The sequence below is a fragment of the Pistacia vera genome, unplaced genomic scaffold (genome assembly GCF_008641045.1).
Source record: "Pistacia vera cultivar Batoury unplaced genomic scaffold, PisVer_v2 Contig935, whole genome shotgun sequence".
Lineage (NCBI taxonomy): Eukaryota > Viridiplantae > Streptophyta > Magnoliopsida > Sapindales > Anacardiaceae > Pistacia > Pistacia vera.
The window spans coordinates 289,011-305,021 of record NW_022196818.1 but is presented as its reverse complement, the minus strand read 5'-3'; the positions used below and the strand labels follow the sequence as shown (position 1 = coordinate 305,021).

Genomic DNA, 16,011 nt, shown 5'->3' with positions numbered 1-16,011 from the left:
TGTCGATGTTCCAAGAGAAAGGACGTTTTGTGAATTACAAAAGTTGGTGTTTTGAACTTTTTTGTCGAGCCATAAAATAGAGCAATCACTTCTGATCTAGATTGTTTAGTTTCTTTTCAAACTAGAAAGTGACTAAATTGGAAATTCTGCAAGTTTAGGGGCCAAAGCAAAACTTTGCAAAATTAAAGGGATAAACATAATTTTACTAGGTAAATTTAGATTTGAGTTTTAAATGATATTCCATATTTGATTGATGTTTAAATATGCATGGTGTTTGGTACTTGGCCATCGAACCTAGGTTTATTATTTATTATGGGATGAAGACTTCAATGAAATTTTGTAATAAATTGGATGAACCTAGGTTGATCTACCAATTCCTCATAGCTTAGGGAATTTATTTGTTATCTTAGAAAGCATGCTAAGGTTGAATGTTTTAACATGCTGGATTATAACATGCTAAAAAGATAATAAAATTGATGAGACGATAAAATCAAGAACCCTCGATTAAGATATTAAGTCACTAATAACCATACACCTTTCATCACTATGGGATTAATCAAACCATTGTTCGTCCCCGCGAAAGGTACACTTCCACTAGTGGGATGTTAATTATTCATTGGAATTTTTCATTAATGGTGATGGGTTTGACTTAACTAGGTGTATTTGGCTTGTTGGCCTCCACTAAGGTTGATAAATACACTAGAGGCATAGTAGAGTAGTGTATCCGATGATGCACAAGATGACATGTAGTGTCCAACTCATTGATCTGAAAATTAAACTTGAGGACAATGGTATTGGATTGTGTAATCGGTTTGTTGGCTTGATTTACATTTGCATTTAATAGTTGGTGCTATTAAATGGTGTAGATTTTTCTATTTTAACTTGTTCACCCCCATGAAGGTTGAAATGGAAATGATGGGATTTTGGCCCACTAGGAAGACCAACAGACCTTTCCAAGTTTAATAGTGAGGGCTATTGGCTTGACTAAAATAGTGGGAGCAATTGATTAATAAAAGGCCTTATTAATTAATATAGTATTAACCATGTTTAAATTTTGCATTTGTAGATTCACTTTCATTATGACTTCATCTACCCTATCACTACGATCAATCATTGATAAGGAAAGTAGGTTCAATGGTACAAACTGCACTGACTGGTATTAAAGTCTAAGGATTGTACTAAAGTCAGAAAAGAAGTTGTACATCATCAATGAACTTGTTATGGAAGTGCCTGAACCTAAGGCTACTCAAGAAGCAAGAGATGCTTATCAAAAGTATCTGGATGATGCCGACATTGTTCAATGTATAATAATGGCATCATTGACAGCTGATCTATAAGAGCAAAATGAGAATTTGGATGTTGGTTCCATCATCACAAATCTCAAGGAACGTTTCTAGAAGCATGCAAGACACAAGTGGTATGAGGTGTTGAAGGCATTATATAGATGTCGAATGGCTAAGGGAGCCCTAGTTGGCCCGCATGTAGTCAAGATGATTGGCTACATTCAAAGGCTTGAGACCTTGGGATTCATCATGGATTCAGACCTGTCTATAGACCTTGTTCTGTGATCCTTGCCTGACTCATTCTCCTAATTCATATTAAACTTTAATATGGATTCTATAGAGAAGACTCTCTTAGAGCTGCTGAGCATGTTGAAGATAGTGGAGAAAGACATGAAGAAGTCCAAACCAATGCTATTAGTTGCTACTATACATGGAAAGGGAAAGGGTAAATAAGGCAAAGGAAAGGCCAAGGCCAATCCTAAGTTTAAGCCTAAAACCCAAGATGTCCTCAAGCTTCCTGAAGGCATAAGCAAAGATGGAAAGGTTGTTTGCTTCCATTGTGGCAAGCTTGGCCACTGGAGGAAACATTGCAAGGTCTTCCTAGCAAGTAAGAAAAAGAATTATGCATCTTCTTCTAAAGGTATGTATATGATTGAAATTAATCTGTCTCCCATTACATCTTAGGTCTTGACACTGGATGTGGTTCTCATATTTGCACTTTTGTATAGGGATTGCGGCATAGTAGACCACTCGATCGAAGAGAGATGGACCTATGAGTTGGAAATGGAGCACAAGTTGCTACATTAGTTGTAGGAATTTATTATTTATCTTTGCCTTTGGGCTTTATATTAGAACTTTTGGATTGCTATTATGTTCATTCAGTTTCTAAGAACATTATTTATGTGTCCGCTTTGGACAGTATTGGATATCAATTTTTGATAACAAATGGGTCATTATCATTTAGTTTGGATGGTATTCAATATGGAATTTCTAGATTACATAATGGTCTGTATATTCTAGATTTAAATAATAATGAGATATTCAATCTTGAAAATAAGAAAGCTAAGAACGATGGCTTTAATCAAATGTATCTATGGCATTGTAGGCTAGGTCATGTGAACAAGATTCTGTTGGAGTAGGTGCCCTAGAGCCAATCAATTACTGTAGAATTGACTCTTTGTAATAATGTTCATTAATCAATAATAAAAGGCATCTTATTCTATATCGCGTAAATCATTATTCTTGTAATATGTATTGATATATGTCCTTAGAATGGTAGAACCGTGACGAGGGTATCAAGTGTTTCAAATCTTGATAGTGAGAACCCTATGAGCACATATGGTGGCCATTCTAGAAACGTCCGCAGCCCCAATATTATTCTGAAGTAAGGGCACAGATAATACGGTAAGGCTATCATAGTGTTGAACGACCCTGTCGAAAGGCAGTGACTGATCTCACTTGTCAAGGTTGTTTGGTGACAACCTGGTGCAACACATGGGTGTTTGTTGTAGGCGAATATACCACAGCAAGTTCACTGGACTGACCCACCAGAGGATTCCATATGGATGGTAACCCCAGTGTCTATGGAACAAATCCTCTAACGAATGGTGGTGCATGTGATCCTTAGACTTGAGATCACCGGAGCGCCTTGTGCACCGATTGGTGTAGTTTGACACTAGCCTAACGCAGTTCTTTTCAGAGCTGTCAATACGGTGGTGATTGGCTGCATCAAGGAGTGTATCAAGACTATGGTGGATTGACAGAGGATTCATCACTCCCGGGTACGGGAGAAAGTTATCTCACGGCGCAATTCAGTATATGGCAATGACACTAAAACTGTGGCCACAGTGGGATTGAGTTGTTGCTCTATCCAGTTTATAATACGGGTCATTGGTCCAGAAACTGAATAAATAATATCGAGAGTAACCGAAGGTTGACACTATTTCTATGCCTTCGTCTCGTCGAGATAACGTATGATGAAAGGATCGAATTGCACGGTAACCATATCGTTGACAGGTAGCTACTTTGCTGAATCCGAATCTATCGGGTGGCCATGATGCCTTGCTAGGGGCCAATCTTGGTCTGTGTATTAGTGAGACGATTAATTGGTGTTAATCGCAATACTATACACTGCCGATATGATGAGGAGCCTAAGGGTCACACACATAGAAGACAATTTAAGATGCAAGAAGAAAGAAGGGCGTTTTCGTCTTTTAAGGCGAAAGGGTATTTTGGTAATTTCACAGTGCAATTAAATTTGCTGAGGTCGTAGCCTTTATTTAATTTGTTAGAAAAATTAAATAAGTGAAATTACGTTTAAATGTGTGTTCGCACATATTTAAATATATTATCATTATTGTTAAATGTTAATATATATTTAAATATATATTAATTGATTTTAATTGAGATAATGATGGAAAATAAAATAAATCAAATTGGGAGTGTTTGGCAACATGGGGCGTTTGGGTTGAAGCCCAAGCCTATTCCGTATGGGATTAGGGCAAATTGTTTTAACTATAAAAAGAAAAGTGTGTTAATTAAGTCATACATATTTTTCTTTGAAAAACAAAAACACACAGCCCCCATTTTACACTCCCATGGCAGAAACCTTTCTTTGGCCTAAATCAATTCAATTTGATTTCTTTTCTTCTTAATCTTGAAGCCAAAGAGGATCTAGCAAATACCTCTTTGGTTCTTTTGAGATTGTCTTCCTGTGGACTACGTGGGTTCAATCCTACATTTGGATTGGTAGCAAAACGTTCAAAGACAATCGTGGTGGAGCCTCCAAACGTGGGTTTGTTTCTCTTAACTCATGTTGAATATTTTTGCAGATTCTTATTATGATAAAATTGTAAAATTATACCCTCGATCTTGGCTCATGTAAACGATCCTGTTATATTAATTTTTTGTTTCCGCTGCATATACGGGACCGTTTACTAACAGTGGTATCAAAGCCTAGGGTACTGAATTTTACAATTTTTATGTGTATGGTTGATAACATGTATTTGATGATAATATGTTGTCATATTGAATCTGCGTAAATCTGTCTTAAAAAATGTTTTTAAGAAATTGATTAATCGATTAATTTAATTTGTTGATGATCTGCTGGTTTGGTATAATGGTTGGTGGATTTTTGTTGAGATCAATGTGTTTGATTGATTGCAAAATCTGTTTAAAGTGTATATGGTTACTGTATGAACAGATCCGAAGCTACAGATCTGTGTACGCTCGCCGCGGCGATATAAAGCATCGCCATAGTGAGCGTTGTTCACGCTGGCGCTAGTGATGAAACCAGCGCTCGTCGCGGCGATATAAAGCATCGCCGCGGCGATCATCCTCTGGATAAGCGCTGGTGACGAAACCAGCGCTTGTCGCCGTGATCGTCTTCTGGATGAGCGCTGTACGAAAACAGTGCTCGCCGCGGCGATATAACCCATCGTCGCGGCGATCGTCCTTGGGATGGACGCTGACCAAATCGCCGCGACGAAGGTATGTTAAGCGTGAACGTCAAGTAATCAACGTATGCCACAGCGATCTAACTCATCGCTGTAGCGAGCGCACTTTCGAGTGGCAGGGGCTAAAATGCAAAGTTTCAAAACTTTTGGACCAAACGAAATCTGCAAATTGTCAAGGGGTAAATGTAATTAGCCCACTAATTTCAAAAATTGATTGTTTTTGAAATGTATACTTTGTACTTGTTTGTATATTGCATGGTGCCCAGTACATGAGCCTTAGACCTAAGGGTGAATGTTTTAAATATTTTTGGGTATGTATGGTTGTATTTTNATGCATAAATAAATTCGGATAACCTTAATAAAAAAATACTTTAATATATATATATTGGTTTAAGTAAACATCCCAAAGTTTTTAACATATAAACTAATGAAATTTTCAATGGATTTATATTAAAACTAAAGTTCTTTCACTGAATTATAATACAATATCATCTTTAAAGATCTAAATCAAAACAAACATATTTCAAATGCGAGATAAAAAATTTTCGGTGGAGAATTTGTTTTTAATGTAAAATTGCCAATAATTTTATCTATTCTCAATTGAAAAAACTTCAAAACGTCTAAATACGAACATTTTTGTTCCTCTTAGGGTGCGTTTGGATCAAGGGCATATAAGATAACGGAGGTAGTCTTCGTTTATTTTGCAAGATTCTGGTATTTGATTTGTAAGTAATAAAATATTATAGGTATCTTTTATTGCAAATAGTATTTACTGTTGTAATGTAGAAGGTAATCAGACACCCTCCCTAGGGGTTGTTATTAAAAGATTATCGGGTAATCAAATTTTTTATCTATTTTACCCTTAATTATATACTATTTCAGACACAATTGCTCTCAAATGTCTACCAAATAATAATTACCCAACCCCCTTATATTTAAGAAATTAGCTAAAACATCCCAACCACAAAAAAGTTTACAAGTTAACAAAATGGCCCCAGCCACCCAAGACCACCATCGGCCGCTAGCCATCGACGACAGTCGTCGTAATGGCACATGACCTACGGGATCTGACTAGTTATGCATCGGTAAGGCCATTTCTATGGTCATGCAACGACCACAGATCTGGCCATGAAATGACCATGGATATGTGATCCATGGTTGAAAATGGCTTTGTCGGCACATGATTGGTCATATACGGTCAATCATGTGCCATTCCATCGACTGCCAACGATGGTGGCTGGCTGCCAGCAGTGGCTTGGTGTGGGTGTAAGGATGGGCACAAAGCTCGACCCCACGGGGACCCGTCCCAACCCAGCCCGAACGGGGCTGATTTTCCCCGAATCGTTTGGGCTTTAGGCCGGAATCAGGCCTAAGATTAGCCCCGGAATTCAGGGACAGGCCGAGGTCGGGATAGGTCTTGGCCCGGCTCGTATATTATATATACCTCAATTTTAATTTTAATAATTCAAAATCAATCATATATACCTATATTAATTTTAATATTTGAAAATCAATCATATATACCTATAATAATTTTAATATTTGAAAATCAATTATACATTATACAATGATAAATTATAATTGTGTAAATATTTTATAAAATTATATACAAATAGGTAATAAATAAAACTAGATTAAANGAAGTGGATCAAAGAAGATTTTTTTAAAGTGTTGGATTGCTCTTATATAAGGTAAGTAAATCCTACCCTAAGTATGATTTAAGTTATGGTGTAGAGAATTTCTTTTATGTATACATATGTCTTATATGTAGAAATTGTTGATGGATTTGGTGTTGAATGATGATTATAACTTATCCATGAGTATTTGTGTTGATGTATTGGATGTTTGATGAATGTTTGGATGAAATTTGGAAGAGTTGGAGTGGAAATTTTGGAGTGTCTATTTTGGGCAGATTTGTGTTGAATATGGAGGGTTTAATTCCCAATTTTTGGTGGCCTAGAAAAGAGATAAAAATCTAACCAAATTAGAGTTACTTTGTGCACAGAAGTTGTTTGATGAAATGTCAAAGAGAAGTGTTCATATGAGTATGATTATGTGTTATAGTGAGATGAGTTTATAGATGGTAGAGAATGGCATGTTTGCACTCCATATTGCATAATTGCATTAAACATGTGAATTTAGAAAGAAGTATAAGCATGAAACCATCTACATGCATATATATATTCATAAGAGCATGAAAATGCACTAAAGAATGTTAAAGATTAAATAGAAAGAAATGAGAATATTAAAAAGTTCCAAATCTGAATTTCAGTTAAAGAACTATAAAAAGATAAAAAGAAGAAAAGGTTGTTGCGATGGGGAACCGTGAGTGACAAGAAGAATTTTCCCCACATGCATGCCGCCTTTAGTGAGTGGCCTAAGAAGAAGAAAGAAGAATTGGTACAATCTGTAAGAGTGAATGTGGATGAGGGCTATACCCAAGAAAGAAGAATACACTCACACGGCCAAGGTTCCAAATCCATGCCTCAACCGAGTCCGATCGGCAAAAGAATAAGAAAAGAAAAGAAGAGAAAAGAATAAGAAAGAAGAGAAAAGGAAAAGAAAGAAAAGAAAAGAAAAGAATGAGAAAGAATAAGAAAGAAGAGAAAGAAAAGAAAGAAGAACAGAATAAGAACCAAGAAGAAGAAAAAGAAAATGCATCTTTTAGACAATTGTACATTGCATAATATCATGCCCATTATCTAAGTAGTAAGAAATGAGAATAGAGAAAGAACAGAGAGAAAAACAGAGTAAGGGTAGAGAAAGAATAGAGAAGAATGGGGAAATGTGAAGTAAGGAAAGAAATTCAGAATTTAAGCAAAGGAAAGAGAAGGGTAACATAGCAGGTTTACTTACTGAGCAATTAGTGCTCACCCCATTGTTTTCAATGTTTTTGTAGGTAACAGGTGAAATGTGGTAACTTGGATTATCATGTAGCGGAAAGGGTTGGCAAAACTGTCAAGTTGATATTTTGAGACTTATTTGTATTATGTAAAGTTTTGTTCATAAAGAAAATTAAATATGGGCCCATACTTTGATACTCGCTTATATATATTTCCTTATATATATTTAATGAGTTTTTTATTGTTATTTTACGAGTATACTAGCTAGAAAAAGAGTCATTACACACTCCTCCTTATACACCTCAACACAATGGAGTGTCTGAAAGGAGGAACTGTACCTTGTTGGATATGGTGTGGTCTATGATGAGTATTACAGATCTACGCACATCATTTTGGGGCTATGCCCTAGAGGCTGCCACTTATACATGGAATCATGTACTGTCTGAGTTTGTAGATAAGACTTCATATGAACTGTGGAATTGAGGCAAACCCATTTTATCTTATCTAAGAGTTTGGGGTTGTGACGCTTATGTCAAGAAATTAACTTCAAATAAGCTTGCCTCAAAATCTAAGAAATGTAACTTTGTGAGGTATCCAAAGGAAACTAGAGGATACTATTTCTACCATCTAGTTGAGCACAAAGTTTTCGTTGCTCAAACTGCAGGGATCTTCTTGGAGAAGGAACTCCTTCTAAAAGGATATAGTGGGAGAAAGATAGAACTCAATGAAGTTCTAAGTTCATAAGATAGATTAGACGATGGATAGAATGATGTGCAAAGTGAAATGGTTGAACGTTATAAAGAGGTTATTCCACACATAGTGGAACAAAATGTACCATTTCAAACAACATAAGAGCTTTGTAGATCTGGGAAAGTACATTGTGAGCTTGAGAGATATGGTTTTCTTGTGACTCAGCACAGTGATATACTGGTTTAGCAAGACAATGAACCTACAATTTACGATGACACTATGTTGGATCCAGATTTTGCAAAATGGTTGGAAGCCATGAAATCTGTGATGGACTTGATGCGTTGTAACTACAAATGCAAAATAGCAAGTGCCCTAATCGCAAAAGTAATAAAGTGATGAGTGAGTATCGTTTCCACGAGGATTGGTTGCTAAGCATTGATTTTCCTATTTGTTTTCAAGTTGGAGAAACCGAAAGTGTTTGGATTAATGGGAGAAATTAAAACTAATTGAAAGCAAATTCACTAAGTATTTAAAAAGCTAATTAATAAATACAAGATTAAAACAAGGGTAATATCAAGTAAAGCAAACGGTTAGGGTTTTGACTTCATTAGGACTCCATGGATTAATTCTACAAATTATGCTACTTCTACACTCACATGCACGGATTGTAAATCGAACTCCCTAATGTGTAAAACATACCTTCTCAGACAATGAATTCCTACTTTTCCCTATTAAGCTTCCGCACCGAACAAATTGAAGATTAATAGATCCAAGTTCATTAAGCTAATAGAATCCTAAATTGATCTCATTGGTTCTCAAACCTATCTCTAGCATTCAATGCAACAATGGCGATTACCCAAGAAGCTCAACACGATTCATTTCTCAATCTCATCATGTTCAACAAATAAAATCAATTAAAATCAGAATAATCACACATTCCATGCAATAGAATGTAAAAGCAATTATAATCTATTGATTAACCAAAGAAATCCGAATTACATCAAAATCCTAACCCAAAGTGAGTTAGTTCATAACGAAATTAACACAATTCGAAAGAAAAACAGTAAATACAGTAGTCAACATGTTGAAACAACGAGAAAAGAGTAAAGATCTCCCCTAATTGATGAATCCAGAAGGTTAAATCTCAAATCGTCTCTTCCTTTCTCCCCAAATGTCAAAGCTACTCTCAAAACCAGACAACAACCAAATGAACCCCTCTTAAAATGGCAAAGTTTTTCTTAAATAGTCCGCCCAAAAACCTAAAACTTTCCTAAAATAAAGATATGTGTTTTGAAGAAAACTAAAAATCGCAGACCTCGCCACGTCAAAGAATAAACTTCGTCGCGGCAACGAATTCCCGAGAGTTTATCACCGTGGCAAAGAAAGAACTTCGCCATGGCGAACCTTGCTGAACAATTCTGAAATTATGGAATTGCCCTCCGCTTGCTTCCTTGCTTGAATCTTCGATCTTCGATGCTTTCCAATGGGAACAAGCTTCATAGTGCTTCAAATCCGCTTATGAACTTCTCCGAATTCTGAGATTCGCTCGCTTCTGGGTCCAGGAACTCGATTCCACTCATTATTTGCTCAAAGTGCATGTTTTGGCCTGAAACATAAAATATGTGAAATTAAGTTGCAATTCAGGAAAAAACGACATAAGAAGTATCCAAAATCCGGCCAAAAAACCTAAATAAAACAGTATAATCCTCGGATTATCAAATACCCCCAAACTAAAGGCATGCTTGTCCCCGAGCATCAGTTACAAAAAACAATAAAAAGAAAAAAACACCAGACAAACAAAAACACAATACAACAAAATTGAAAATGAAATGAGAAAACCTAAAATAAAAAATCACACACAAAGAACTGCCTAGAATTTATACAAGTCTCAAAAATTGTTGAAAAATTATTACTGGAAAATGCTCAACACTCCAAGAAGTTATAAGTTAAACTGACTATGTTTCTCTATTGGTCCCCTGTGTAGGTAATCCCCACTTCAGTCCACATTCCAACTTCCTAGATTATTTTATGCAACAATGCGAAGTTTATCAAATGGTGGCAGACTCCATAAGCCTAAGTATCGAACTACTCTCCACTAATGAGGATTAGACATCACTAAGGATCAAAAGGTCTTTACAGGCTTGTAACGTTAGGCTCGGTTAGTGGGCTCCAAAGAAAAGGAAAAGATAAACAAAACAAGAGAACTTGGTTTCCTTTAACCAAACACTAAGAACTACATCGACTTCCACTTTCTTTCTCAACCACCGCTGAACATGTCAACCATTTTATAACCCTCAAACATGTGCGCTTCTTATTTTTGCTTCTGAAATGCAACTCTCAAATTTTTTTTTTTTTTTAAAGAGCAACAATAAACTTATTGAGGTTAATTGCCCCTTTTTTTTTCTTCTTGCCCTTCTCACGACCCCCAAACTAATCTTTTAGTTCACCAGCATTTCACACAACTCTCCAAGCACTTTGTGTTTGCATTAAGTTCAAAATTCTCTTAAGGGTTGTGAAACGTGTTTAGGGTGAAAGGTTTGGGCATTATTGGTTGCACAAGAAAAATAGGACAACAATGATTTCATAAGGCTCAAATGGGTGACTAGGGATAAATTTTCATGGTTGGCTGGAAAGGCTCAAATGTTTTGAAAAACTGCCTAAATCACTCCTCAATAATGTCTATTCCTAGAATTTTGCCTCAAGCACTTCTCAACTAGGTTCTAGAGTCCACCAACATTATCAAGACTTCACCTAACCACATAAAATGAATCTAAGCATGCCAAAATAATGGAAATGGTGGTTTAACCACTCAACAAACCTCAAGCTAAATCAAGTCAACAACCCTAAACTTGAAGCAATGCTTAACATTTTTCAACAATAAAATCCCAACAATCCTATTCTCATCATAGACTTATGCAATTCATCATTGGTGCAACAAAACAAAACATGAAAATGCTAAAACACAAATAATTTTTTTTTGAAATTTTCCTACCCCCAAACCCAAAATTACATTGTCCCCAGTGTCACATTATGCACAATTTAGGAATAGAAAAATAGAATTTACAAAGGTACGAGATAGTTCCCTGATTAATCAGTGAAGTCAAAGTTCCATTCAACAACATGCACACTGGTTCCTTGGCTTTCTCATCACCATAATCTATAAAACAATTGAAATCCTGTGGCGTCCACTGTGTTAGAAAATTTCACTAACTAATATGAAAATATTACAACCTAATCTCGCCTTTACAACTACTAGGAAGTTCAAACAAAAATTAACAATCTAAAACAAAAAGAAAATTAGGTTCAATGTACAAAATAAAAGACAATGACAATTAAAACAAAAATAAACTACAAAACAGGTGCTCAGGTTTCATTCTTCGGCCTCCTCCTCTCCTTTGGTGTCGTCATCTTCTGATTCGGAGCCCATACATTCCTTGGAATCCTAGTCTTCCCATTGGAAACTCGAAGTATCAATGCCTAGGTTGGTGCAACAGATGTGTTGCATGTCATACAGCATCTGGGTCTGCTCTGCTAGCCAACCTTGACGTTATTCCATCCGTTTTATCTTACCCAAAATCTGCTGTAGCAACTCCTTTGTTGTGGATGTTGAACTGGATGATGTGGAAGTGTCTTCTGTGGTTCTCTATCTTTTCATTCCAGATCTGGGTCCTTCACTAGGTGGACGCTCAAGATGCTTGTCAAAGTAGTTGGTGTTGAGGACTAGGGAAGAATGGATAAGTGGTTCATCATCTACCTTCTCGACTCCCGCTTGAGTGCACAGCTCAGTGATGAGATATGGGAAGGGGAAGCTCCCTCGCCTTGGTTTGGCTGCATTCTATATACTCGTCATGATAATGTTCCCCACATCCACTTTCTTTCCGGTGGCAATGGAATAAAGCAACAATGCCTTCTCAAAAGTCACTGTACTATAATTCGTCTCCAGCATCATCCACGCACACACAAAGTAGTGCCACAACCTAGCCATAGGTATCAAATTAGTTCCCTTAATGCTCTTCCTTCCCTTCTTCGAAATCTCCCAAGGGGTATCCGGTTTTGCAATGACCTTAAGAATATCATCCTCCTTAAACTGTCTCTTCTTAAATTCCAGATACACATCACGGTCAATTGGAGGCAGTCCATAGAAATCATTGATTACCTTTGCATCGATTAACACATCAATACCCCTCACAAATACATGCCTAGGATTACACTCAGGGAAGTTGGCATAAAACTCTCTCACTATCGATTCTATGGCTAGATGTTCAGGGTCACTCATGAATCTGTCCCACTTTCTCCCTCGACTCCACTCTTTTGCATGGACAGTGGTCAATCCACGCTCGGCAATAAACCCCTTATCTTTTCTTTTGATTGCACATTCATAATGTTGCCGAGCCTTGTCACTAACAAACCTATTGTCTACTTGTTTCCCTTTTCCTTTACCCTTGGAAGCTATTTTCATCGGCATGTTTGGTTTTCCTTGTGAATACTCAAATGAACCCTCAAACTAAGAATTCAACCAGACAATTCAACGCTAAGTGCCCTTATTACCGACCCCAATCACTCTTAAGAAAAACCCAAAGTTTCAAAATTTTGCACCTAAACCCCCAAACTCACTATTCTTCCAAACTCAAACAATACACTCCCCAATTGAAAATCCAACTTCTTCAACACAACAAAAAGCAAAATCCACACTCCTTTAATCAATATCAAATCAAAACTTCACCACAAATCCATAACTCAACACATTCAAACAATATTTCAAACTTAAAGCACTACAATCAAAATTGAGCAATTTAGATATTGGAGAACTTGAAATCTTACCTTTCTCACACTGAATGCACCACCAATTTCACCAATTACGGCTTAGATTGCAAGATCCCCAATTTTTGAAAACCAAGGGTTTCCAAAATTTTCTTCGAATTTTCACAAAAATCTTTGCTAAAATGAGTTAGTTTAGTGTTTGTGAGGGTTAAGGAGTAAGGTAAAGGGTTGGAAATTCACTGGAGAAGCTCTGGATTGAAGGTGGAAGTGTTTTGAATTTTTTCACAAAAATGAAGAGTCATGACGCGAATTTATATAAAACAGTTTTCATTGCGGCGAAGTTCTTAACTCCTAGTCGATGCCGCAACGAAGAAAAATTCTCGTCGCAGCAAAAATTCCGTAGCACAATTCTGCAATCTTCTATGCCGCGATGAAGAAAATTGTCTTGCCAAAGCGAAAAAGTCCATAGAAAACAATGCTGCGGCAAATTCTGGACTTTTCGACTTCCATTTTGTGCAAAGCGTACATTGTCGCGGTGAAGAAAAATCTTCGTCGCGGTGAAAACTAGAAAATTCCTTTTTTCGCCTTAATTTGATAATTCACCTGAAACACCCAAAAACACATGAAATTAAAATTATTCTAAACCATAAAATAACTAAACAAATTCAAAACAACAAACAACAAACAAAAAATTGAAGACACTTGGGTTGCCACCCAAGAAGCACTTGTTTATAGTCAGAAGCTTGACTTTCTCAAGTCCTCATGTCGGGATGTCACTTGCAACTCATCACCCCATCAATGTATGGCTTCAATCTCTATCTATTGACCTTAAATGTGCCCTTTTCTTCATGTGACACCTCCACCACCCCGTATGGGTAAACTCTTGTAACTATGAAGGGTCCGGACCATCTAGACTTAAGTTTTCCAAGGAAGAGCCTACGTCTAGAATTATACAACAAAACTTTTTGACCCACTTCAAAGTTCTTCTTCCTGATATGCTTGTCATGCCACTTCTTGATCTTTTCCTTGTAAATCCCAGAATTCTCATATGCTTCATGACAGAACTCATCGGGTTCATTCAAATTCAGCATCCTCTCCTCCCCAACAACTCATAAATCCATGTTTAGCTTCTTGACTGCCCAATATGCCTTATGCTCGAGTTCCACTGGCAAGTGGCATGCTTTCCCATATACTAACCTAAATGGAGACATACCAATTGGAGTCTTGAATGCAATGCGGTATGCCCATAATGCATCGTCTAACTTCCTTGACCAATCCTTCCTAGATGCATTAACTGTCTTCTCTAAAATTCCTTTAAGTTCTTTATTCGACAGTTCCACTTGCCCGCTAGTCTGAGGATGGTATGGTGTGGCCACTCTATGTTTCACTCCATATTTTCCCAATAGTGCATCTAATTGCCTACTGCAAAAATGAGGCCCCCCATCACTGATGATTGCCCGTGGTACCCCAAATCTTGAGAAAATGTTCTTTCTCACAAAGTTAACCGCCACGTTGGCATCATTGGATGGCAATGCAACTACTTCCACCCATTTCGAAACATAATCCACTGCCACCAAAATGTACATGTTCCCATAAGAATTTGGGAAAGGACCCATGAAGTCAATTCCCTACACATCAAATAACTCAACAACTAGGATATTGTTTAACGACATCTCATCTCTCTTTGAAATATTTCTACTCCATTGACATTGGTCACATTCCTAAACTACTCGGAAGGCATCCTTGAATAGGGTTGGCCAATAAAATCCAGATTGAAGGACCTTGGCTGTTGTCCTAGTTCCTCCAAAATGACCACCCACTTCTCTCTCGTGGCAATGCCGTAGAATACTCTCCATCTTCTCTTCCGGGACACATCTATGTATCATTTTATCAGCACAATGTCTATACAGAAATGGTTCTTCCCAAAAATAATATTTCAAGTCTGAGAAAAACTTCCTCTTTTGCCGGAAGGCCATGCCAATTGGGAGCACTCTCGATGACAAGTAGTTTGCAATATCTGCATACCAAGGTGCTTCTTTAACTCTCATCAATTTCTCATCCGGGAAGGTTTCCTTGATTTGGGTTTCCTCTTCACTTCCCAAGGTTGGTTGTTCAATCCTTGACAAATGATCTGCCACTATATTTTCTGACCCCTTTTTATCTCAGATCTCCAACTCAAACTCTTGTAGTAATAGGATCCATCTTATCAGCCGAGGTTTCGCTTCTTGCTTTGCAATAGGTGCTTGAGTGCCGAATGATCCGTGTAGACTATCACCTTAACACCTATTAGGAAGCAATCCATTTACGTAGCGGAAAATAAAAACTTTTAACAATACAGATCGTTCCATAGAACCAAGATCAAGGCACAAATTTACAGTTTATATCAAAATAAGAATCTGTAGAAAAATAATCTAGAGTTTAAGAAATCATATGCATGTTTGGAGGCTCCTCCAACTTTGTCTCGGAACGTATTTTGCTACCGACCTAAGTGTAGGATCGAACCGACGTAGTCCACATGAAGATAATTGCAAGGGACTAAAGAGGGATTTGCTAGATCCTCTTTAATCTTAAGAACAAAGAAGAAAAGAAATGTATTTGACCTTTAACAAAAAAACAAATCCAGCGTGGGAGAGAGTGTTTTAGGGGCTGTGTGTTTTTCCTTTTTTAATGAAATGAGTGAAATGAATAATATCTCTTCTTTTTCAATTAACCTTTTTCTTTTATAGTAAAATTTAATAGCCCTTATTCCCATATGGAATAGGCTTGGGCTCCAACCCAAACACCCCTTGTTTCCAAACACTCCCAATTAGATATTTATTTTAATTCATCATTATCTCAATTAAAATCAATTAATATATATATTAACATTTAACAATAATAATAATATATTTAAATATATGCTAACACATATTTAAATGTAATTTCACTTATTTAATTTTTCTAACAAATTAAATAAAGGCTACGACCTCAGCAACTTTA

General features: G+C 36.8%; 1 protein-coding gene across 1 annotated transcript in view; it reads right to left on the bottom strand.

Moving 5' to 3' along the window:
• Positions 1–15,251, bottom strand: part of LOC116120454 — a gene marked incomplete at its 5' end in the record, with an annotated part of 70,302 nt that extends 55,051 nt beyond the window's left edge. Inside the window, 2 exon segments of the mRNA XM_031406401.1 lie at positions 14,006–14,758; positions 14,882–15,251. Of these exon segments, the coding sequence (XP_031262261.1) occupies positions 14,006–14,758; positions 14,882–15,251 (1,123 nt within the window).
• Positions 15,252–16,011: the final 760 nt, after the last annotated feature.